Below are 23,944 nucleotides of genomic sequence, written 5' to 3' on the forward strand. Positions count from 1 at the left end.
TCTCCAACATTCTCTGTGTTTGTTTTGTATATCCAGCATCTGCAGAGTTTTGTTTTTATTAATATGATTCTAATGACAGAGACGTGACAATTCAGCATGTAGTCTCAGTAGCTTTTACAATATCTCAGACCAAGGGGTTCCTACTCATTTAGATTAGAATACAGTGACTTTGGAGCACTGGAGACCTGTAATGGATTAGATCCCAGTTTTCACATGCCAATAACATGGTCAAAGCTCACTTATTACAGAGTCAGTGGCATAGTGGTAATGCCACTGGACTAGTAATCTAGATGCCCAAACTAATACTGTGCGGGCATTGGTTCAAATTTACCATTGCAGCTAGTGAAATCTGAATTCATTTAATACAATGTAAAATTGAGTAGTTAGTCTATAATTATCAGTCTCATGTCATTAGCAGCAATTATTGTAAAAACCCATCTGATTCACCAATGTTCTTTAGGAATTGAAGTCTTCCATCATTAGCCAGTCTGGTCTGCATGTGACTCTAGGTACATAATAGTGTGGTTGACTTTTAACTCCCTCTGGAATGACCTAAAAAGTGACTCAATTCAAGAACAATTGTGGATGGGCAACACACATTGGCATTGACCATCTAACATACATCCTATGAAAGAGTAATTCTTTTTAAAAATGGAAGCCCAAGGATAAAATATTGGCAACGTAAGATCCTATTTGAAAAGTAGTCAATACATACTCGACAACAGATTAGTGATTCTATGCTAATCGTGTGGCAAAATGATTAAAGCATAAAGTTGAAGTTTCCCCTGTAACCCTGCACCTCCTGCCCACTCCCAAACATCCTGTTTGGCTGGCATACCCTGCAACCATTTAAAATCAGTGAAGTGAGGGCAGTGGGCGCCACTGTAGACAGGGCAAGGTGCAAGGGAAATGAAATATACTTGGAATGAGGCCTCGAATTGACAGTGGAATTTTGATGAAAAGGTACCAAACCCTGCCCAGTCTCCAGGGAGCCATTTTCCTTCCTGCTGCAGGTAATATTCCAGATGCAGTGGACGAAAACTCTTAAGCGATTGTTAGTTGGGCATTTAAAGGCCTGAAGTGGACCACAAGTGAATGGATCGAAATGATCCCCATTAATGATATGATGTGCAAACTATGAACCTACCACTCCTTCACCTGCAGACCGGCAGGTCTGTAAAAATCTGGACGTCCTTTCTGAATGAAAGGGGACATAAAACGCTGAATATTTTATGGCACAGAAAGTAGGTTTTGGCCCAATTACCTAGCTGACAAATAATTATCTACCCTTAATGCAACACAGAAACGTTATAAATATCATCTTCATAAAACTTCAAAGCCACTTTCATAGTGACCAGCAATAACTGTCTACCCTGCTCTGAAGTTGTAGCTGTAATGGCAGAATGTGGCATTTTTACATAAGGATAGCCTCAGTGAAGCAGAAATGTCAGTTTCTTGTTGAGTTTCAGGCATGAAAAACATTCCCTGAACACTCTGGTGAGATGTGACCAACTTCTCAGAGAGTTTTTCATATTCCTCGTCCTTCTACTTCTTCCAACAGATTGTCCTTTTCCCTGTGTAATGTGTGCTAATTTTCTCTGTCACACTGTAGGTCATGCACTCTTACTGGGTACGAGCACTTTATACAGGATCCTTGAAGTCAGCACAAAATCTTTTAGCACTTGCTACTGTGGACATCAGCAACTTTAAATAGTTGTATAAACCAATGACTTTGACAAACTCAGCAGTGGCAAGCGGTAGTCAATCAACAATCCAGTTGAAAGTAGTTAACAGTTCCTTTCAAAAACAGGGTAGCGGGAATCTACTTGCTGCTGAATTGGTGTTCAGCTGGTGTTTAGAACAATGGTGTTAAGGCAATGTGTCAGTTGCAGTAGTGAGCTCCAGCTGGTAGCACTGGCATGAATATGCCTACTGCATATACCCAGTGCTTGCTCCCTGTGCCCAGACTAACAACCTATTCAGAAAGACATCTGTCCTGGCCCAAACCATTTAAGAACCAAAATGCTATCTATAATGCCAAATAATGGGCAATACATTATCAAATGTTGACATCATGCTCTAGCCTCCAGAGATCAGAGGTGCTTAGGGTTCTTTATGTGCTAAGATTTAGGGTACAAATATTTGTTGGGATAAGAATCCATTTGATCATTGTTAAGGAGAAGTAACCTAAAACTACACTTAACCAGATCAGTTAAAAGGGTAATAGAAAACAGTCTTGCAGACAATTGTGTCAGTAGTGTGGAAGGTTTTTCTGTTATTTGAAGTGGCACAGAGTTGTCAAAGACTGAAATGAACTGATGAAGGATGCTTGAAAAGAGGTTATGGAAAGTTTATGGGTATGGTGGAAATATAAATGAGTTTTTGCATCAATATTCACACTTGAAGACAAGGCTCAACTAATAACAATTAATGATAATGTTGAGAATAAAACTGGTAATATTATCATAGTTGAGTTATATTTTTCAATAAAATTACCAATTTGAAAATTGGTATAACAACTGGGTCATTTCCTGTAAACTGGAATTAATTTATTGCAGTCAGTGTCTTTGGAAAAGAAGACAAGGCAGATTCAAGTGACTGTAGGCCAGTTATTTTGATCATCTGAAGGAAAATGCTTGAGGAAATCACTTGGAATGCACACAGTGTTGGTGTAGGTAGATGAACATATATTAGGGACATCCAACGTAGCTTCAAAAACAAACAGATAATGACATTCAACCCATCATTGAATTCATCATCACCAACATCATGAAGGCGGTAGGGAGGGTCACTTAACTGGACTAACCATGTAAAATCTGGGGCAAATGATCAGAGCAGAAATTGCGCATCCTATGAAGAGTGACACGTCTCCTGATTCCACTAAGCCTTTCCACTACCTCCAAAACACCAGTCAGGAGTTGCTGCATGTTCCCCCCTTCTGAATGATCACAGCTGCAAAACTCTCAAAATATTCAACACTATGGACAAAGCAGACTGCTGATTACTATCTTGTTCACTCTTTCCGTCAGTGGAAGCATTGTGTACCATCTGCAAGATGCATTGCAGCAACACCTAAGTTTGGAAGTACATTGTCCTGTTGCTAGGTCAAAATCTTGAAATTCCCTTCCTAATAGCACTGTGGGCATTATACCATTCCAGCTGCAGCAGTTCAAGAAAGCAGTTTACCTCTTATAAAGTACCATTAGGGATGAACAAATGATGGTCACAACCCATGAATGTTTCTTTAAAAAAATTGGTTAGTAATGTTGAGATTTTTGAAAGGAGAGAGTGCAAAGCTATTGGATTAGTCTAATTTAGCAGGAGCTCCCTCCACAAAATTGAACTTAAACTGTCTAGAGGTCATGGTTTACTCCTGTGCTTCCTTCTAGGCAAGAAAACATTTCTACTAGCATCATTTCAAAAGTTTTTAAAAAGTTAACTAACAGTGAACATATACTCCTGCTATTTAATTTTGTTGCTAGAATATCACTGCCAGGTGCCTTTTGTATGAATAATCTACCTGGGAAGTAGAGTTCTCCTGATACTTCCAGTCTCCATAACATGTTCGAGGTCATCAACATGCATCATTTTAGAGGAGGTTGTATTTTACTTTGTCAGTACTCCGCATGGCAGTCTGTATCTTGTCTTGCTGACAACATTTATCTGCATTACTCTCTGCTGGGTGAAGGTGAGTGGTAACTTCCAGTAAGTTGTTTACCTTGAAATTGCGGCACAATTTTTCTACCATAGTTTCAAATGGGAATTCAGTTGAAATTGTCATTCCTGAAAATGCAGGCTTCCTGAAACAAGTGAACTTTACAAATGTCAGGCCATCATGAGTTATTCTGGAGAACAATAATAAAAATCTCTCCTAAAATGAATCAGATGTTGCAACCGAATACTGAGGAATTTTCAACGAGTGGAATTAGGAAACATTTCAGATAGCAAAAGGGTAAATGGACCAATGAACTGGACATATTGAATATGATATCCAAATAATTGCAGGCAAAATGAAGCAGCAAAAAGTCAGTACCTACCCAGCTCTCTGCTTTTTGGACTTATCTGAAATTCCATCTCGGGACATGAGTTTGTTGAATACTATAATCCCAATGAGCATGTTTACCTTGTGCAAGAAACAGAGAATTAGCAAGGACTCAATTAATTGTATAATCAGTTTTCATCAAGCAGCAGTCCTCATATCCATTTAATACTGCAGGCTACATTTTCTCTGAGAAACAAAACACGTACGTGATTATAATTTTCAAGAAAAGTCCTGGTTTGGACTGTTCATCGATTAGAGGAATGTCTTAGTATGTGTCTGAGAATTGTCACGGTGTAAACCAACGTGGGAATAAAAGTTAAGTTTGATAAGTGGCCGTTTTCGCTCTCAAAGATGGTGTTGATATGAAATTGATGGTTTATTGATCAACTATTTCGAATTGAATTGACAAGACCAGAATATTAGTTCAGAGGTCAATTCAAGTATCAGCCACTTTTAAAAGATCCTAACAAAGGTATAAAGATTTCCTTTGGTTGCTTTACACAGAAACATTCTAAGCAACTGCTGGTGGATTTTCTCTTGTCAGTCATTCGCAATTTTGTAACCTATTTTCCATGAACATGTTAATTTTGTTTTGGAAATTTGCAGAACAGAAAATATTTTAGTATTTGTTTAAGATTAGTTAGAAATTGCATGCAGAGCAATATATAATCATTGGTGTATAAATAAATACAATATAAACGAATCCAGAAAAGCTAACACCAACAAAGATAAGGAGATGGAATTGCAAACTGAATAACTTCCTATGCATCCAAAATATGGTCAGCATAAATGTGAGTTTCTTGATATGATTCCTATGACTTCCTGGCTGCATCAAGGTGAAGTTTAGCATTTGTCCAGATCATACAGTTAATGTTACATGTTGCATTAAAAAGTAAAATTTACCAATACAATTATTGCTGCTGGTCCAACAAATGCATAAAGGAGGCCTCCTTCCAAAGATAACCAACAGCTGTGAGTGGACAAAAAACAAAGTCATTTTCAGAGAGACATACTTGCCATTAGGAAATAAATACATGGTGTTTGTTAAACTACAAAGAGTTATGACAGATAGAATAAAATAGAATATCCTTTATTGTCATTTGTACTACAGTAGAGAAGTACAGGGAAAAGTTTTTACAATGGCTGCCTTTCAATGGCACCGTCTTAGGTACAAGTACCTAAGTACAAATCTTAGGGAGGAAAAAAATGATCTTACACAAGGAGGATTAAAGGAAAGCATATGCATTACTGACAGAGGTAGTTACAACATAATGAAAAGGCTTTAAATTACAGTCTGATAACAGCAGCGCAGCATCTGGCACCAGGCCCAAGTCCAGCGATTGTCCCACATCCCTCTATCCTCCAGTCCGCTCCTCACCAGCACTCAGCAGCAACCAGGTAAGTCGCGCTCTACCGGGACTCGTAACTCGGTACCTCCATCACTCAGGACTTGGCCTCTCCGTTGCTCCGGGGACTAGGCCCATCTGTAGCCACCTTGGATTATCTGATCAGAGATAATGGGAACTGCAGATGCTGGATAATCCGAGATAACAAGGTGTGGAGCTGGATGAACACAGCAGGCCAAGCAGCATCTTAGGGGCAGGAAAGCTTATGTTTCGGGCCTAGTCCCTTCATCAGAAAAGGGGAATGGGGAGAGGGTTCTGAAATAAATAGGGAGAGAGGGGGAGACGGACGAAAGATGGATAGAGGAGAAGATAGGTGGAGAGGAGAGTACAACAGAGTTGCAGTGGGAGAGAGATCCCCTGAGGTTGGTACAGAGAGAGGAGGGTAACGTCTTCAGGTTAGGCATCCCTGGAAGAGGCTTCGCAGTGAGGTTAAATTTGTGATCAGAGATAATGGGAACTGCAGATACTGGATAATCCGAGATAACAAAGTGTGGAGCTGGAGGAGCACAGCAGGCCAAGCAGCATCTTAGAAGCAGAACCTCAGGGGATCTCTCTCCCACTGCAACTCTGTTGCACTCTCCTCTCCACCTATCTTCTCCTCTATCCATCTTTCGTCCGCCTCCCCCTCTCTCCCTATTTATTTCAGAACCCTCTCCCCATTCCCCTTTTCTGATGAGGGGACTAGGCCCGAAACATAAGCTTTCCTGCCCCTAAGCTGCTGCTTGGCCTGCTGTGTTCCTCCAGCTCCACACTTTGTTATCTCGGATTATCCAGTATCCGCAGTTCCCATTATCTCTGATCACAATTTTAACCTCACTGCGAAGCCTCTTCCAGGGATGCCTAACCTGAAGAAGTTACCCTCTTCCCTCCGGATTCTCCTCTCCACCTATCTTCTCCTCAATCCATCTTCGATCCGCCTCCCCCTCTCTCCCTAATTATTTCAGAACCCTCTCCCCACCCCCCTTTTCTGATCAAGGGTTCAGCCCGAGACGTCAGCTTTTGTGCTCCTGAGATGCTGCTTGGCCTGCTGTGTTCATCCAGCTCCTCACTTTGTTATCGCGGACCATCTGCTCCCACTCATGCCGCCGGCTCGTGCTCACTGCTTGTGAGATGCTCTGGGGCTGCTTCCTCACATGCTTTTACAGGGCTTGACTCGAACCTTCCTTTTTTTCCCTCTCCATTAGAGGGTATGTTTTCTATTCTGTCCATCAGCTCTACTCCAATCCCCTCAAATAAAGGCTAACATGTAACTTACCTACCTAATCTCTTGCTGTAACATTAGGATAATTTTCTTGTGTTCCTTATACAAGAACCCCAAATCTCTCTAAACATCAACATTTATAGATTTAAAAAATTCTGTTTTTCTATTCTTACTATTAAAGGTATTGATCTTGCCCTTCTTCAGTTGCCAACTTGTTGCTCACTTACATATGTATATACACATTGTTCTTAATCTATCTATATCTCTTTACAGTTTTTTGGATCCTAGATTTTAACCATCACTCTCAGTCTTTTTTTCATTAATATGGAAGTGGTCACTTAAGAGTGGAAACTGCTGATGCTCCTCCATCCACCCGAGCATTGAGAGAACAAGGTGTAGAACTGGATGAACACTGCAGGCCAAGCAGCAACAGAGGAGCAGGAAAGCTGACGTTTCGGGCTTAGACCCTTCTTCAGAAAAGACACCTTGTTATCTCAGATTCTCCAGCATGTGCAGTTCCTACTATCTCTGAAACAATTTTAACATCCTAGCATTGATCCCAGTTACACTCCAATCGTTGCATCCAACTTGGAAATGCTTAATTATGCCTCAACTCTCTGTTAATGTCCATTAACCAATCTTCTATCCAGTTAATACATCACTCCCATCTCTGTGCACCTTTATTTTATGTATTAATCTTTTATATGGTACTTACCCAATACTATTTGCAAATCGCATTGAAGGTGCCCATTTATCCACCCTACAGGTAACATTTGCAAGAAATGCTGATCAATTTATGAAACATGATTTCCCTTTTGTAAAATCATATTGATCCAGTCTGATTATACCATGACTTTCTCAGTGCATTTTTAACACTCGCTTAACAATATCATAGAATCCCTACAGTCTGGAAACAGGCCATTCAGCCCAACAAGTACACATCATCCCTCTGAAGAGCATCCCACCCAGACTCATTCCCCTACCCATGATTTCCTACGTTTAACCCACCTAACCTAAACATCCCTGGGAACTATGGACAATTTAGCATGGCCAATCCACCTACCCTGCGCATCTCTAGACTGTGGGAGGAAATCGGAGCACCGGGAGGAAACCCACACAGACACAGGGAGAATGTGTAAACTCCACACAGACAGCTGCCCGAGGCTGGAATTGAACCCGGGTCCCATGGCACTGTGAGGCAGCAGTGCTAATCAATGAGCCACCATGCCGCCAATAGCATTTTATCAACATTTGTTGTCAGGCTCTGAAAATTCTGTCCATTGTGCTTGTTCTGAGGGAAGGTCGTTGACCTGGAACTTTAGCTGTTTTTCTCCTTCCACAGATGCTGCCTGTTCTGATCAGTTTTTGTTAGGGTTTTCTGTAGTTGTTTAAGATTTCCAACATCTGCAGGATTTTGCTTTTGCATTCCCTATCTCTGCAACTATCTCTTTTAGACCATCAGGCTATGGGGATTTATCCGTTTTTAGTTTCTTTTCTTTCCCAAATACTTTTTCTCTTCTGATGTTAATCAGCTTAAGTTGTTCACTGAAATTTGTGTCTACTGTTCTGAAAAGAGATACAAAATTGTTGTTCTAAGACTGTTTCTTCATTCCCCATGATAAGTTATCTTGTATCAAAGGGATTAATGTTGCTTCAGCTATTTTCATTTTTATAAATCTGCAATAGCTCTTACAATCTGCTTTTACATTCCTGGTTACTTTATTTGCATATTATCATGATCACTTTTGAGCAACGTTTCTGTCACACTTTGCTTCTAAAACTCTCACAAACCTCAAGCTTATGGCTGTACTGTGCAACATTAATCTAATTATTATCTCTAACTTCTGTAGCAGGCCACAGATAAAACTTTCTCATTGAGTTGTTTATTATTTAATTGAACATTTTTTAATTGCTTCTTAAAATGCTCCTACTGTTTATTTGCCACAATATCCTTTTGTCAATTTTCCAATCAACATCGGTCAGCCTACCTTGACGTTTACGTAACTGGCTCAAAGTTTTGATTCATGTGTGTAATGGGACAATACTGCTCTCAAACTTCAATCTTAAATTACATCATATTTAGTTTTCCTGGAGGATATTTTACCACAAGATTAAGCACTCATCATTGTGCAATACTAGATCTAAAGTCGGTGGTTCCACAACATATGCTTTCAAGAAATACCATGAAAGCATTTGATAAACTCATCTTTGAGAGTGCCTTTACAATTTGATTTGTCCACACTTTCTTCTGTCGGATTCTCCAGCATCTGCAATTCCCATTATCTCTGATACAGCGTTTATTGCTGATTCCTTATGAGCAGCCCTTGAGGAAGCACTGGTATGCTGTTTCTTGAAATGCTCCAGTCATGGGGATGCAGGTATATCCACAGTGCTGTATGGGAGTTCCAGGATGTTGTCTCAGTGACAATGAAGCAACAGCAATAAAGTCCCAAGTCAGGATGGTGTGTGGCTTGAAGGGTAACTGGTGATGGTCCTATGCACGTGCTGCTCTAATTTTTAAGGTGGTAAAAGTTGCAGATTTCGAAATTGCTGTCGAAGAAGCCTGAATGTGCTGCTACAGTGCATCTTGCAGATGGTCCACAGTGCTGCCTCTGCGCATTGTTGGTGAAGGAGTGAATAGTGAATGTGCTGGGTGTCATGTCAATCAAGCAGCCTGTTTAGTTCTGGATTGCATTCATTTTTAATGAACCAATACAGTCCTTGGGGTGTAGGGGCACCCATAGCATTGTTAGGAAAAGAATTTAAGGATTTTGACTCAGCAACAATGAAACAATGGCATTATCACTCTAAGTCAGAATGTGGGGTGTCTTGGAGGGGAACTTATTGTTGGCATTGTTCCCATTCATTTGCTGCCCTTATTGCACAAGGTGTTAGAGGTCACAGTTTGGAAAGTGCTGTCAGAAGACCTTAATGAAATAATACATGCATCATGCAGATAGTGCAAACTGCTGCTGCTGTACATCAGCAATGATGGGAGTAAAGACTGAAGTTGATGGGTGAGGTGCCAATCATGCCAATCAAATGGACTGCTTTGTCCTGGATAGTCTCAAACCTCTTGAAAATGTGGGGCTGCACTCATCCAGGCAATTTGACAGTATCCCACCATGCTCCTGACTTGAGCTTTGTAGATGGAGAACAGACATTGGGGAGAAGGAGGTGAGTTAGTCATTGCATATTTCCGAGCCTCTGACCTGGGCTTTTAGTCACAGTATTTATACTGCTGTTTCAGTTCAGTTTCTGGACAATGGTAACACTCGGATAAAGTGGAGATGTCCACGATAGTAATGTCATTAAAAGATTCACTCTTGTTGGAGACGGCCATGGTGTAGGGCATGTGTGATATGAATGTTATTTGTTACTTATTATCCCAAATATGGATGTTATAAGGTACTGCTACATTTGCTCATGGACTGTTTTCATTTCTGAGGTGTCAAAAGGTGCTGAATATTATGCTGTCATCAGCAAACATCCCCACTTCAAGCCTCATGACGAAGGGAAGATTATTGAATACGCAGCTGAAGATGATATGGCCAAGAATGCTACCCTCAGGAACATGAGCAGAGATGTCCTTGAGGTGATTTGTGGACTAGCACTTTTAGTCAATAACTGCCCTGCCAATTGCCTTGGAAATGGCAGGGAAGAGAAATTGGCAACCCACTTCATGGGCAGGGTCCTCGAGGTCTGGCTGGCCAGGATGTTGCAGATGTGGAATGTTGTCTTTCCTCTGGAGCAGCAGAGAAGGTCATTACCCAGACTATGCCAGCCTGGTCTGAGGTTTGTCTCCAAGTCAATGCAATCTTAGCTGTCCACAAAAATGCATAGTGGATGATCACTACCTTCTCCACTCTGCTAACATAAGTACAACTATTTTCTCTCCATTACCACCCACTCACTCTATCTCTGCTACTGAACCCACCTTCCACCAAAGTTGCAAGTATCCCTTGACATATTGGGCTGGCAACCCCTAGCCTAAGGGAATCTTGCTGGACAAAGTCCCCTGAAAATAACGAGAATCTTCCTGTCTTTGTATGTGTAATAAACAGCAATCAAGACAGCAGTACTGTGAGCCTGGTATCTCTGTATCTCTGGCTAAGGAGCAGGTGCAAAATGGCAAGTCCAAGAAGGCAATGCTGTGAGCCTCCAGGTCGGCTCAAATTAAGTGAGTGCCATGACAGCAAGAAAACAGGCTGGAGATGCAGTCTGGTCCACTGTCTGAACTAGGTGCACGTCTCTGAGCTTACAGCGTCCTTGCTGCAGAATTAAAATGATAGGTGCCATTGTACACTGAAGTGAGGCACAGAAGTGCAGAAGTGCCTGTAAGTGTACCAGATATGTGCCATGATGGTTCTTATAGGCTGGCACACGTTGAATGCAAATGTCCATGGATGTGGGGTGCATGCAGTGGTCTGTCCTGAAGATGGTGGTGCCCGTGTCCAACATGGGTTTTTATTGAGGCAAGCAGTGAGTGGAGCATACCCTCGCTGACTCCTACATCAAGAATTCTCGACCACTGGTTTGCTTGTGATGGTGATAGGATAGGAAGCTTCATATTAATAAGATGAGATGTGCTGTTCATAAAGTCATTAAAAAGCAATTAACCCCTTTAATAAGCAAGTTGCAACTACCTACTCAGTGTCTTGCCTTGACACCTGGAATTTAGTTAAAAGATACAGTGAGTTGCTCTAAAAATGAGATAGGCTTCACTAGACTTCTCTTGCAATTCTGTCAGATTTCCCACTGTCAACCACATTGTTCAGATCTGAGCAAGATTCCTCTATGCCAGATTTCTGTTTGACCAGTCTGTTACTAAAAAGAGATTTATAAGAAGGATTTAAAATTTGACAGTTATTTTTGTTGCTGCTGCTTTTGGTACTCAGGTCAATGCCAGACAGGGGAGGTGGTATTATGGTGTAATGCCACTGGAGTAGTAATCTAAACCCTCAGACTAAAGTTCTGGGGCATAGGTTTGAATCCCACCATGGTAAATGGCAAAATGTAAATTCAGCAAAGTTTTAGGGTAAAAAAAAGTCTAAAGGCTGTAACAAACTGTTAGTTGCTGTAAAACCCACCTGGTTCACTAATTTCCTTGAGGAAAGGAAATCTGCTGACTTTACACGATCTGGCCTTCACGCGACTCTACACCAACAGCAATTTGGTTGACTGTCAACTAATGATAGACAACAAAGGCATATCCAGCAAAGCCCACATCCCATGAGAATTTAAAAAAAAAATCCTCTCTCTAGATTTTGTAGCAGTTTGATACAACTTGCTAGTTAAGAGTCAACCACACTGCTGTGGTCTGGAGTTGCATGTAGACCAGACCAGGTAGGAGTGGCAGTTATTTTCTCTGTAACACATTCATGAACCAAATGTGTTGGGGACATTTTCAGGATGGTAATCTATAACTAGGGTATGCCACAGGGATCAGAGCTGGGCCATGTTGTTTTCAATATATATTAAGATGACTTGGATAAGGAAAATGAATTTATTATAAAGTTTGTGTACAACATAAAAACAGGTGACAAGGCAAGTGTTGAGGATGACACAAAAGTCTGCAAAACAATATAGACAGGGTAAATAAGGTGGGCAAAAATTTGGCAGATGGAATTTTACATGGGGAAGTGTGAGGTTATACATTTTGGCAGGAAGAATAGAGGAGCTGAATATTATTTAAATAGAGAAAGAAAGCTTCAGAACTGAGCAATTTGAGAGTCCTCATCAATGATTCACAAAAAGCTAGCACCCAATACACTAGGTGATACAGATGCAAATTCTGTATTCCCTTTATTTCAAAGGGAATGGAGCGTAAAAACTGTGAGGATTTTCTGAAATAGTCAGACCACAGCTGGAATACCATGAATAGTTTTTGGCCCCCTTATCTATTGAATGATATGCTCATATCAGAGGCAGTCCAGAGAAGGTTCGCTAAAATGATACCAGGTATGGAGAGACTATCTTATTAAGACAGATTGAGTAGGTTGGGCCTGTACGCATTGGAATATGGAAGAATGAGAGGATGCCTTATTGAAATGATCAAATTGCTTAAAGGACTTGACAAGGCAGATGTGGTTTCCACTTGTAAGAGAGTCTGGGACCAGAGGGCATAATCTCAGACTAAGGGGTTGCTTATTTAAGACAGATGAGGAGGAATTTCTTCTCTAAGAATGTGAATTTGTGGATTTTTTTTAACAGAGGGCTGTTGGGGCTGAGTCATTAAATATATTTTAATGTCAACGTACACAGATTTTTAATCAGTAAGGGAATTAAGGGTAATAGGGAAATAGCAGGAAAAGGGGTTTTGAGGATTATTGGATCAGCTATGATCTTATTGAGTGGTGGAGCAGGCCTGATGGGCTGAATGACCTACTTCTGCTCCTATGTCTTACACTTTACAACAATCGACATGATCCCTATAAGGCTAACTTTTTAATTCCAGATTTTTATTCAAATTCCGCTATTTGTCACGGTGGGGTTCAAACTTGTGTGCCCATACTTATAGACTCATTAACATTCACACCAAGAATACCATTCTGCCCACTGACTCTGTGCCAATCAGCAAAGATCTGACTACATTAGTCTCATCTTCCAGCTTTTGGCCCAAATCCTGGAGGCTATGGCAATACAAGTGTATAACTAAATAATGCTTAACTGTTGAGTTTCTGACACAGCCACTCTTCCAGGCAGTGAACTCCAGACTCTCACCACCCTCAGAGTGGAAAAAAAAGTTCTCCTCTTAGCCTTCTAGATATTTCTAATCAACTTGTTTAGGCATTCTATTACGCATCTCTGGAGCAGGTAGGATTTGAGTCTGACCTCTTGGCTCAGGGGTAGGGACACTACCAGTGCACAACTACAGCTGGTTCTCTTAGTTTCCTATCACTTATCTATAATCTACAACCCCTGGTCATTGGCCCCTCTACCATTAGAGAAAGTGTCTTTCTATCCATCAATCAATGCTCCTCAATCTTTTGAGCAGCCTTGGTGAATCTTTCACAGTCAGATTCCCATTCACCTCAGGCTACCAAAAAACGAAGAATAACAAAAAAGTATTTTAAAATAGAGGCAGCATCTTCCTTAGTCTCTTTTCAGTCCTTTTTTCTTGTTCATTGTGAACAATTGGTTATTCAGCAGTGAAAGTGCCTAAAATTAGCAACAATAATAAAGATTGTTCTTTAAAATGTCGTGCCTTTAAAATGACTTATAATTGGGTGCCTTTATTTGTGAACATTGATAAAAGTCCCTTTTTGTAACTGGGGAAAGAGAATTTTAATAAGATTTGACAATGATTAATGACCAGGAGAGATACCTGATTGGAGTTCAGCAAAAGTATGTTAGTGTTTTATTTTCTGAAATGCACATTTTCTTGTTAAAGGAGAAAATTTGCCACTTGTGATCTTTTCTTAAAAATAGCTGCAAAAAAAATCAACCTCTAAGTACCTGTTTGATTCTTTTTAACCTCTGGCAATCAGTAACAATGGACATGCTATCACTAACTCTGAGTGCTACAATGAATTTTCATTTCAGAACTATGTGTAAATTGAAGCTGTTCATGTAGTTACATTCAGTCACATTCATGCTGTTACATTCAGTAATTTCACCTCAGAAAATATGATCACTAAATCAGGTAACTTTACCCTGAGAGGTGAATACTTTGTTGCAGTGCTACCTTCACAGCAAGTGCAATGAATTGACAGCACACATTTCTAAACCACAAAAATGAAGAAAATAACTTCAAATGTCTTCAGCTGAAAGTATTTTAAGAGATGCATCATGCAATACAATAATGTTGTAAAGTCGGCTGGTCACAGATAATTAACAGTGCCCTTTCTACAATGGCAACTAGTTATTGGAGTAAATGATAATAAGTCTTTACAATTAAGATATCTTAACAATGAAGCCTAGGAAAGGTAGTAGGAAGTTTCACCTTTAAAAAAAAAACTCATTGCTGAGCATTCTTAAAGTTGCCCTTGGTAAGATACAGGGCGTAAAAGTGTCTCCAATGACAAAACAGCCCCCTTGAAAAATTCAACAAGAAGGGTGAACCTCTGGAGGTAGCCAACTGAGAAGGAGTTCGACCAGGACAAAAATCATCTTCAAAAGGATTAGTGAGGCAGGCGCGTTTTAGAAGTGCTATCACTTTGGAGAACCTCACTACAGGGTTTTCAAAATTACTCAAATGATCAGACGCATTGGAGACTTCAATTTTAGAAGGAGTTCCTGTAAGGTCAAACTTTATTTGTGTGTTCTATTTATGCTTCTAATTAGTATGATACTGTATCAATTGCAATGGCTTCTCTTCATGCTCCTATACCGTCACTTCTGGTGACTGCAAAAATAAATCGATGGCCCACTTCTGTTCCCCATCAATGTGCTGCCCCTCGGACACATTATCTAGAGGCATGGCATTGCTTTTTACGTGTACCCTGATACCACTGAAGAAGGTCTCCGTTCATCCCTGCACTGTTGTTAAATTATTAATGCGCTTTTCTAACATCCAGTATTGAGACAGTAGAGACTTTCTTCAATTGAAAATTGGAAAGATTTGAAGCCCATCATTTGTGATCCCGATTCCAAACACCATTTCCCATGGGTACCCATATAGGCCCAAGCTATGCCTGCCTCTTTGTAGGACACGTGGAACAATCCCTCTTCCAAAGCTACACTGGCCCTGTCTCCCACCTCTTCCTCTATTACATCGATGACCTGTATCGGCACTGCCTCATGCTCTCACGAGGGGCTTGAACAATTCATCCACTTCACTAACACGTTCTGCCCCAACCTTAGGTTCACATGGACCATCTCTGATACCTCTCTCTCTCCTTCCTGGACCTCTCTGTCTCCATTTCTGGCATCCACCTGGAAACCGAGATCCATTTCAAGCCTATCGACTCCCACAGATACCTAGAATACACCTCCTCTCACCCACCTTCCTGCAAAAATGCCATCCCCCATTCCTAATTACTTTGCTTCCGCCGCATCTGCTCCTGAGATGAGGCATTCCACTTCCGGACCTCCCAGATGTCCTCATTTTTCAAGGACTGCAACTTCCGCTCCAGTGGTCGAAAACACTCTCGACCGTGTCTCTCGCATTTCCCACAACTCATCCCTCATGCCCCTTACCTGCAATAACAGCCAAAACAGAATCCCCGTCATCCTCATGTACCACCCCGCCAACCTCCGGATCCAATGCATCATCCTCTGACACTTCTGCCATTTGCAATCTGACCCCACTACCAAAGACATTTTTCAGTCCCCACCCTTATCTGCTTTCCAGAGGGACCACTCTCTCCATGACTCCCTTGTCCGCTCCACATACCCCACCAGCCCCATTACCCCCCCCCCACTCTTCCCTGCAAGCGCAGCAAGTGCTACACCTTCCCTTACACCTCCCCCCTCACCCCCATCCCAGTCCCGAAGAAGACCCTCCACATCAAGCAGGCGTTCACCAGTACATCTGCTAATGTGACATACTGTATCCGCTGCTCCCATTGTGGCCTCCTCTACATCAGGGAAACCAAGTGAAGGCCTGGGGACGACTTTGTGGAACACCTATGCTTGGTTCGCAACAAACAACTGTACCTTCCAGTCGTGAACCATTTCAATTCCACCTCCCACTCCTTGGACGACATGTCCATCCTGGGCCTCCTGCTTTGCCACAATGTTGACACCCGAAGGCTAAAGGAACAGCATCTCATATTTTGCTTGGGAACCCGACAGCCCAATGGTATCGATGTGGATTTCGCAAGCTTCAAAATCTCCCCTCCCCTGACCGCATCCCAAAACCAGCCCAGCTCATCCCCGCCTCCCTAACCATTCCTCCCACCTCATGCCTCACCCCATCTCCTACCACTAACCTCATCTCGCCTCCTTGACCTGTCTGCCCTCCCTGGACCGACCTATCCCCTCCCTAACTCTCCACCTACATTCACCTTTACTGGCTCCAACCCCGAATCTTTGACCTGTCTATCTCCTCTCCATCTATCTTCTCCTTTATGAATCTTCTATCCACCTCCCCCTCTCTCCCTATTTATTTCAGATCCCCCTTCCCCTCCCCCATTTCTGAAGAAGGGTCTCGACCTGAAACATCAGCTTTCCTGCTCCTCTGATGCTGCTTGGCCTGCTGTGTTCATCCAGCTTTCCACCTTGTTATCACAATTTCCCAGCTACCTGCTTTGTCTCTCCACCTAGTGTTTGCAATCTTGTTGTCATACCTGATTCTGAAATGAACATCCAACCTCACATCCGCAACATCGCTCAAGTCACCTACACCCAGCTCCACTGCAATCTCTTGATTTTGCCAATCTCAGCTAATCTGCTGCTGAATTTTCATTTTTTCCTTCAGTACCTACAGACTCAATTATTCTGAGACAATTCTGGATGGTCTCACATTCTACTGTGCATAAATTTGATGTCATTCAAAACTCTGCTGCACATGATTTAATTCAATGTTTTCTTCTTTATCACTCCTGAGCTGTTAGTCAAGCAATTTCTTGAGTCAAAATCTTTCAACTTTGATTTCAAATTTCTCCGTGACTTTACCTGTCCCTATCATTGTAATCTCCTCACTCCCACAACCCTTTGGGATATCTGCACTCCTCTGAGTCTAGTATCTTGTGAAACCCAATGTTAATTGCTGCACTATTAGTATAAATGCCTTCAATTAACTAGGTTTAAAAATATTAACTGGCCTCTCTACACCTCCAAGCCTCTGTACTTTGCTTTCTTCCTTTCAGGCTTTCCTTAAAACGTTCCTCTTTCCCATCAAGGTTTTGGTGATGCAGTTATAATTTCACTGCATGTGGTAAGTATCATGCTTCATTTTTTAATACTCCTATGAAATACCTTGGGGCTACTCATCATATTGATGGTGCTGCACAAATGCAGAATGTCGTTGTACGTTGGGCAGTGAAACATATTTTTCCGCTTTGCTGTCTCTTTATTTGTCATTTTGTGCATACCATCATTAAAGAGCACTTTTGAGAACATCAGGTTACAGTCTCTCATAGTTGAAACTATGATCTTCATCATTAAAGAATGTGTCTGAAAGTCTCTAAAATGAGGGGAGGCAATGGTATTATTGCTGAACTGTTAATCCAGAGACTCAGAAAATAATAAAATATCTGGAATTAAGAATCTAATGATGATTGTGAATTGATTGTCAGGAAAACCTGATTTGGATCACTTGAATTAAAACAAAAGGATTTGGTCTGTTGCCCTAAATAAGTCTAGAGGCCAGTTCTTGCTTAGTTTAACCCTGTACAGACTTATGTAGATGCATTTTTTATTCATGTTTAAAGGATCATGAATGGTGGTTCATTTGGAGTGCTGAAGAGAAACCTGTTCCTTGTTTGAAAAAAAGTCACTGAAAGGACACTGGGATATTTGAAAAACGTACTTCTTGGAAATCACATGAATTAAGTTAACTGTTTGGGCTTACATCAGGAAGTCACATGCTTGCGTTTATGGATTTGCTTTCGATATTGTTTGGAGTTCAATTGGGTTACAGCCTGCAGAATGAGAAATGCTACCAACTCATCCTTTAATTTTGAGAAAAAAAAAACTCTTTTGGAGAGTCCATTGTACAACCTCAAAAGCTGGTGCAGTTGTTTTGGAAAGTCTTTAAACTCTTGACATCTCCTCAATGAACTACATTTGAAGGTCATAATTACAAGTGTGTGTATAATGATATATATCTACATGCGCCAGGATGCTGATTGAAAACCAGATTTCATACCTTGTCCTTTAGCCTATCAAGATCTAATAATTATTGGCCGATGTGTTTTTCAAAATCAATGTGCATAGAGAGTCCTTTCTTTCCTTTAATTGGTGTGCGATGTGTGTTGGATTGATCAAAAGGGTAAACATTCATGCATTCCCATTTCCAGCAGTCTCAATCAGCTTTGTATCTTGGCCAATTAAGTCCTGTTTTCACAATAATTCAATAATTTTGTCTATTAAAGAAATCTGGTTGATGGAATTTTCATTCTCAATCTAATAACCTAATGTAACTGCCATATTAGTAACTGGGTAAAGCAATTTAAGTTCACATTACAAGTAATGACAGTACAGGGAGTAAAGATACAATTCAATCCTCCAACATCAGTCATAGCAACACATTGCCTCCTTTACACACAGTGATGTCATTTGCACATCTGACGTTATCATTTTGATATTATCAGATAACAAACTGGAGAATCTAGTGATAAATCTCTCATATATCACCAAAATTCTGTTTTCTAGTAAGGAAGCTAAGGTTAGAGGTAGAGAACACAGAACAGTTAAAACCAGTGGCTTCTCAGGCTGCAAGTGCTGGTTTTCCAATAGCTTAACTCTCAGCTTCCAGTAACCATGGGAATAACTGGCTTTAGTAAACAAGGTAAAACAGTTCTATTGAAAAAATGACAAATTCAACATTTGAGTAAAACCTGTGATATTAGACTGGCAGTATCACAGGCACTAATCATCGCATTGCCTCCTTTGTAATTTTTATCATTTTTAAATAAAACTAATCACCATCAGATTTTGAGATCATAGCTGGTGTCTCCGAACTGACCAACCACATTTAGTGGCTTAGAAGGACTGTAGCAGTATGTTATATTTCACTTAATTTGGTTAGAAGAAGAGGCCTCAGTGATATATTGAAATAAATAATGTAGTGTGAAGTCCTGGATGGTGTAGCTGTATCAAAGCAATTTTGCAAAGAGCACTTTTCTCAACATACTTACTAATTAGCTGTTCCATATCCTTTAGCTTTAGTAAATCCAACAGAAATGGCCACAATCAGTGCGGGTAAACCTGAGGAATAATAAAGCAAAAATTTTTCAAAGCAGGTCTTATTCTTCACATGATTGCATTGTGTTTGAATACACACTGATAGCGGAATAACTGCTGCACAATTTCACAGTATCACTCCAGAAAAGAAAAGGATGTTTTCTTCTGATTCTGACAAAATGGATTTTAATTCGCCCAAGTGAAATTCTAATGAAATTCCCAATAATGACCTACTATGTCCTTGATCAGATATTTTACGTACTGTCACACCATTATGTGATTAGCAACAGGAAAGCAAGTTAATATAAAAGATCTAATTTTGCATACATCATACATGAAGTTAGTAAATCACATCCAGTCTCACTGGGCCAATCAGACAATCCACTTTTGGAAGCAATTGAATGTAATTCAATTAACATATGAGTCATCTCCAACTCAATTGGGTGATGGAGTCATATTAGTCCTTTGAAAAAATGGAATGACATTTAATACCAAAGTAAGACAATGATAACATTAGATATCTCATCTGTCAACGCAGTTAATATTCATTGATTAAAGTAACTCAGAATGTTATGTTTGGCATTTATTTTAACGAAATAACTGCTGCACAAATATGTCAGCCAGGATAGTCTGGAAACTAGACAAGGAACAATAATCCGGAGCAAGAGATGGCCCATTTCAAGATAAGGGACCACTGCTCAGGTGCAAAGGTTAAAAAAAAAACAGCATTAAACAGTCAAAGTTAAATAAAGTTTATCAGTAACTCATCAAACTTGCAGTAATGCTGGTGTACAAATACACAAATAAAACACTGCCAAAAAGAAAAGAACTTAATTTTTTTAATCTTGCACTCATCAGGACTAGGCACCAAGAAACAGATCTGAACAAAGGGACATAATTTAACACAGCATTATGATTACAGTTATAATTTGTGTTAATATTTGAGTTGAGATTACGTTCTGAGGAAGGGTTGATGGAGCTGAAACATTAACTGTTTTCTCTCCAAGGATGCTACCAGAACTGTTGAGCAGTTTTGTTGTCTGGCAATTTCTATTTTCATTTCAGATTTCTAGCATCTGCAGTTCTCTGTTTTATTTAAGAGAGAGAAGATTGCCAGATGATTTGGGCATCATTGACCTAGACATGCAGCAAGAATGATTACCCATTGGTCTGAATTCTCAAACCAGATGTATAGGTTTTGATTGGTCAGGGTGCTGCCATGGGGATACAGCAGCGATTCTCTGGCTCAATACCCTTTTTTTGTGAAAGTACAAAACTTTGGCTTTTATTCTCCTTTTGCCTACAGAGTCCTGCACATTTATTTATATATACAATTTCTAGCATGCACAACTGCATCACACTGTGAACCCGACTAATGATCTTAAATTGGTTTCCAATGTACTCTTAGCATAATCTTGCATCATATGGTGGATATAGTTTTCTGAGCTTGCAAGTATGTGCTGGTTGAGCATGATTGACGTTTTGGCTGCTGCCAGTAGTCAAAGGGAGGTGTTATTTGATCTGGTCCCCCGGTCATTGGAACATATGGCGTACATACCTGGCCTTACACCAGCACTAAAACTCATATCAGATTACTGATTTGTGCGATAGGCAAAACATTTTCATTGCTTGATGATAGCATCTGTTTGTGGAGAAATCAATTTGGGGATTTACTGCACAGTAGTAGCATGAAATAGCTAGCTTAACATGTTGCCAAAATTCTTGAGATACCTTCCCATTCTGGCGTAATCTTAGAGAGATTGAACACCACTTTGAGTGAAGGGTGGCAGAAGAGACACTTTCTGGAATTTTTGTGATTTAAAATAAATTATTATTTGATCTGGGTATATGTTAACAGTCAAGATTGTTCTGATATGCAGCATCTCAGGTTCAAGTTTTAATAGTGAGCAGACATGCAGGGCTTCACTCACAAGGTTGAGAGGCCACTCACTCCGGGACTCCCTTGTCCGCTCCACACTCCCCTCCAACCCCACCACACCTGGCACTTTCCCCTGCAACCGCAGGAAGTGTTACACTTGCCGCCACAACTCCTCCCTTACCCCCATCCCAGGCCCCAAGATGACTTTCCACATCAAGCAGATGGTCACCTGCACATCCACCAATGTGGTATACTGCATTCATTGTACCCGGTGTGGCTTCCTCTACATTGGGGAAACCAAGCAGAGGCTTGGGGACTGCTTTGCAGAACACCTACGCTCAGTTCGCGTTAAACAACTGCACCTCCCAGTCGTGAACCATTTCAACTCCCCCCTCCTATTCCTTAGACGACATGTCCATCCTGGGCCTCCTGCAGTGCCATAATGATGCCACCTGTAGGTTGCAGGAACAGCACCTCATGTTCCGCATGGGAACCCTGCAGCCCAATGGTATCAATGTGGATTTCACCAGCTTCAAAATCTCCCCTCCCTCCACAGCATCCCAAAACCAGCCCAGCTCATCTCTGCCTCCCTAACCTGTTCTTCCTCTCACCTAATCCCTCCTCCCACCTCAAGCCGCACCTCCCTTCCCTACCTATTAACCTCATCCTGCCCCCTTGGCCTGTCCATCCTCTCCGTATTGACCTATCCCCTTCCTACCTCCCCACCCATACTCTCCTCTCCACCTATCTTCTCCTCTATCAATCGTCGGCCCGCCTCCCCCTCTCTCCCTATTTATTTCACAATCCTCTCCCCATCCCCCTTTTCTGATGAAGGGTTTAGGTCCGAAACGTCAGCTTTTGTGCTCCTCAGATGCTGCTTGGCCTGCTGTATTCATCCAGCTCCACGCTTTGTTATCGCTTATATTAACTGTGAATGTTTTAGTGGATGGTAGTTAAGATCCTACTGTCGGAGATGTCAACTAATACATCGTGGATAGGGAGTTTCTTTGATTGCTGCATTGCATGGTACATTTGAGCACAGGCTGCAGTTGATTTTCTGATGCAAAGAAATATACACAGCTGTAAATAGCCAAACAGAATAAGAAATGAGAAGTTTGAAAATTCAGTGCCCTCAGAATGGTCAGGAAATGAACATTTTAAAAGGTTAAAGTGTTCTCAGAATGGCTGAAAATCATATGCAAACGTCCTGAAGTCTGTAGCTAGTCCCTCCTGGCCTGGACTCTGAGATGCATTGATCTTGGGGGTTTTGGGGCAGCTGCAGGCTAAACACAAAGTTATGCAAACAGCCTGGACAGCTGAAAGTGATCTCTCCAGGCTTGGGATCCAGGCTGCATTATTTGCCATTTTATCTGTTCATTTCATAAATATTAAACAGTCATATACAGTGTCATATTGTCAACAGTCACCATAAATAAACCAAGCTTAGCCTTCATTTAGGCTAGAATTTGAGAGCACTAACAGCCACTTATGGGATAGATATCATGGAATAATCCACTACCACTGCGTCCCTTTATAGAACATAGAACAGTACAGCACACAACAGGCCCTTCAGCCCACGATGTTGTGCCGACCATTGATCCTCATGTATGCACCCTCAAGTTTCTGTGACCATATGCATGTCCAGCAGTCTCTTAAATGTCCCCAATGACCTTGCTTCCACAACCGCTGCTGGCAACGCATTCCATGCTCTCACAACTCTCTGTGAAAAGAACCCGTCTCTGACATCCCCTCTATACTTTCCTCCAAGCAGCTTAAAACTATGACCCTTCGTGTTAGCCATTTCTGCCCTGGGAAATAGCCTCTGGCTATCAACTCTATCTATGCCTCTCATTATCTTGTATACCTCAATTAAGTCCCCTCTCCTCCTCCTTTTCTCCAATGAAAAAAGTCCGAGCTCAGTCAACCTCTCTTCATAAGATAAGCCCTCCAGTCCAGGCAGCATCCTGGTAAACCTCCTCTGAACCCTCTCCAAAGCATCCACATCTTTCCTATAATAGGGCGACCAGAACTGGACGCAGTATTCCAAGTGCGGTCTAACCAAAGTTTTATAGAGCTGCAACAAGATCTCAAGACTCTTAAACTCAATCCCCCTGCTAATGAAAGCCAAAACACCATATGCTTTCTTAACAACCCTGTCCACTTGGGTGGCCATTTTAAGGGATCTATGTATCTGCACACCAAGATCCCTCTGTTCCTCCACACTGCCAAGAATCCTATCCTTAATCCTGTACTCAGCTTTCAAATTTGACCTTCCAAAATGCATCACCTCGCATTTATCCAGGTTGAACTCCATCTGCCACCTCTCAGCCCATCTCTGCATCCTGTCAATGTCCCGCTGCAGCCTACAACAGCCCTCTATACTGTCAACGACACCTCCAACCTTCGTGTCGTCTGCAAACTCGCTGACCCATCCTTCAATCCCCTCATCCAAGTCATTAATAAAAATTACAAACAGCAGAGGCCCAAGGACAGAGCCCTGTGGAACACCACTCACCACTGACTTCCGGGCAGAATATTTTCCTTCTACTACCACTAGCTGTCTTCTGTTGGCCAGCCAATTCTGTATCCATACAGCTAAGTTCCCCTGTATCCCATTCCTCCTG

The 23,944-nt window shown here is 41.3% G+C and overlaps 1 protein-coding gene across 13 annotated transcripts in view; it reads right to left on the reverse strand.

The window, feature by feature from the left end:
• The window catches only part of LOC125465044 (adhesion G protein-coupled receptor B2), a 687,705-nt gene that overhangs the window by 86,324 nt on the left and 577,437 nt on the right, over nt 1–23,944 (reverse strand). For all 13 annotated transcript variants that reach the window (XR_007250162.2, XM_059654252.1, XM_048558109.2 and 10 more), the window contains 3 exons: nt 19,396–19,465; nt 4,946–5,012; nt 4,038–4,123 (listed from right to left, as the gene is read on the reverse strand). Coding sequence is in view for 12 of the 13 variants with exons in the window: in XM_059654252.1 (XP_059510235.1) it covers nt 4,038–4,123; nt 4,946–5,012; nt 19,396–19,465 (223 nt within the window). In the remaining variant the exon portion in view is untranslated. The remainder of the gene's footprint in view (nt 1–4,037; nt 4,124–4,945; nt 5,013–19,395; nt 19,466–23,944) is intronic.

Source organism: Stegostoma tigrinum, chromosome 24 (assembly GCF_030684315.1).
Source record: "Stegostoma tigrinum isolate sSteTig4 chromosome 24, sSteTig4.hap1, whole genome shotgun sequence".
NCBI lineage: Eukaryota > Metazoa > Chordata > Chondrichthyes > Orectolobiformes > Stegostomatidae > Stegostoma > Stegostoma tigrinum.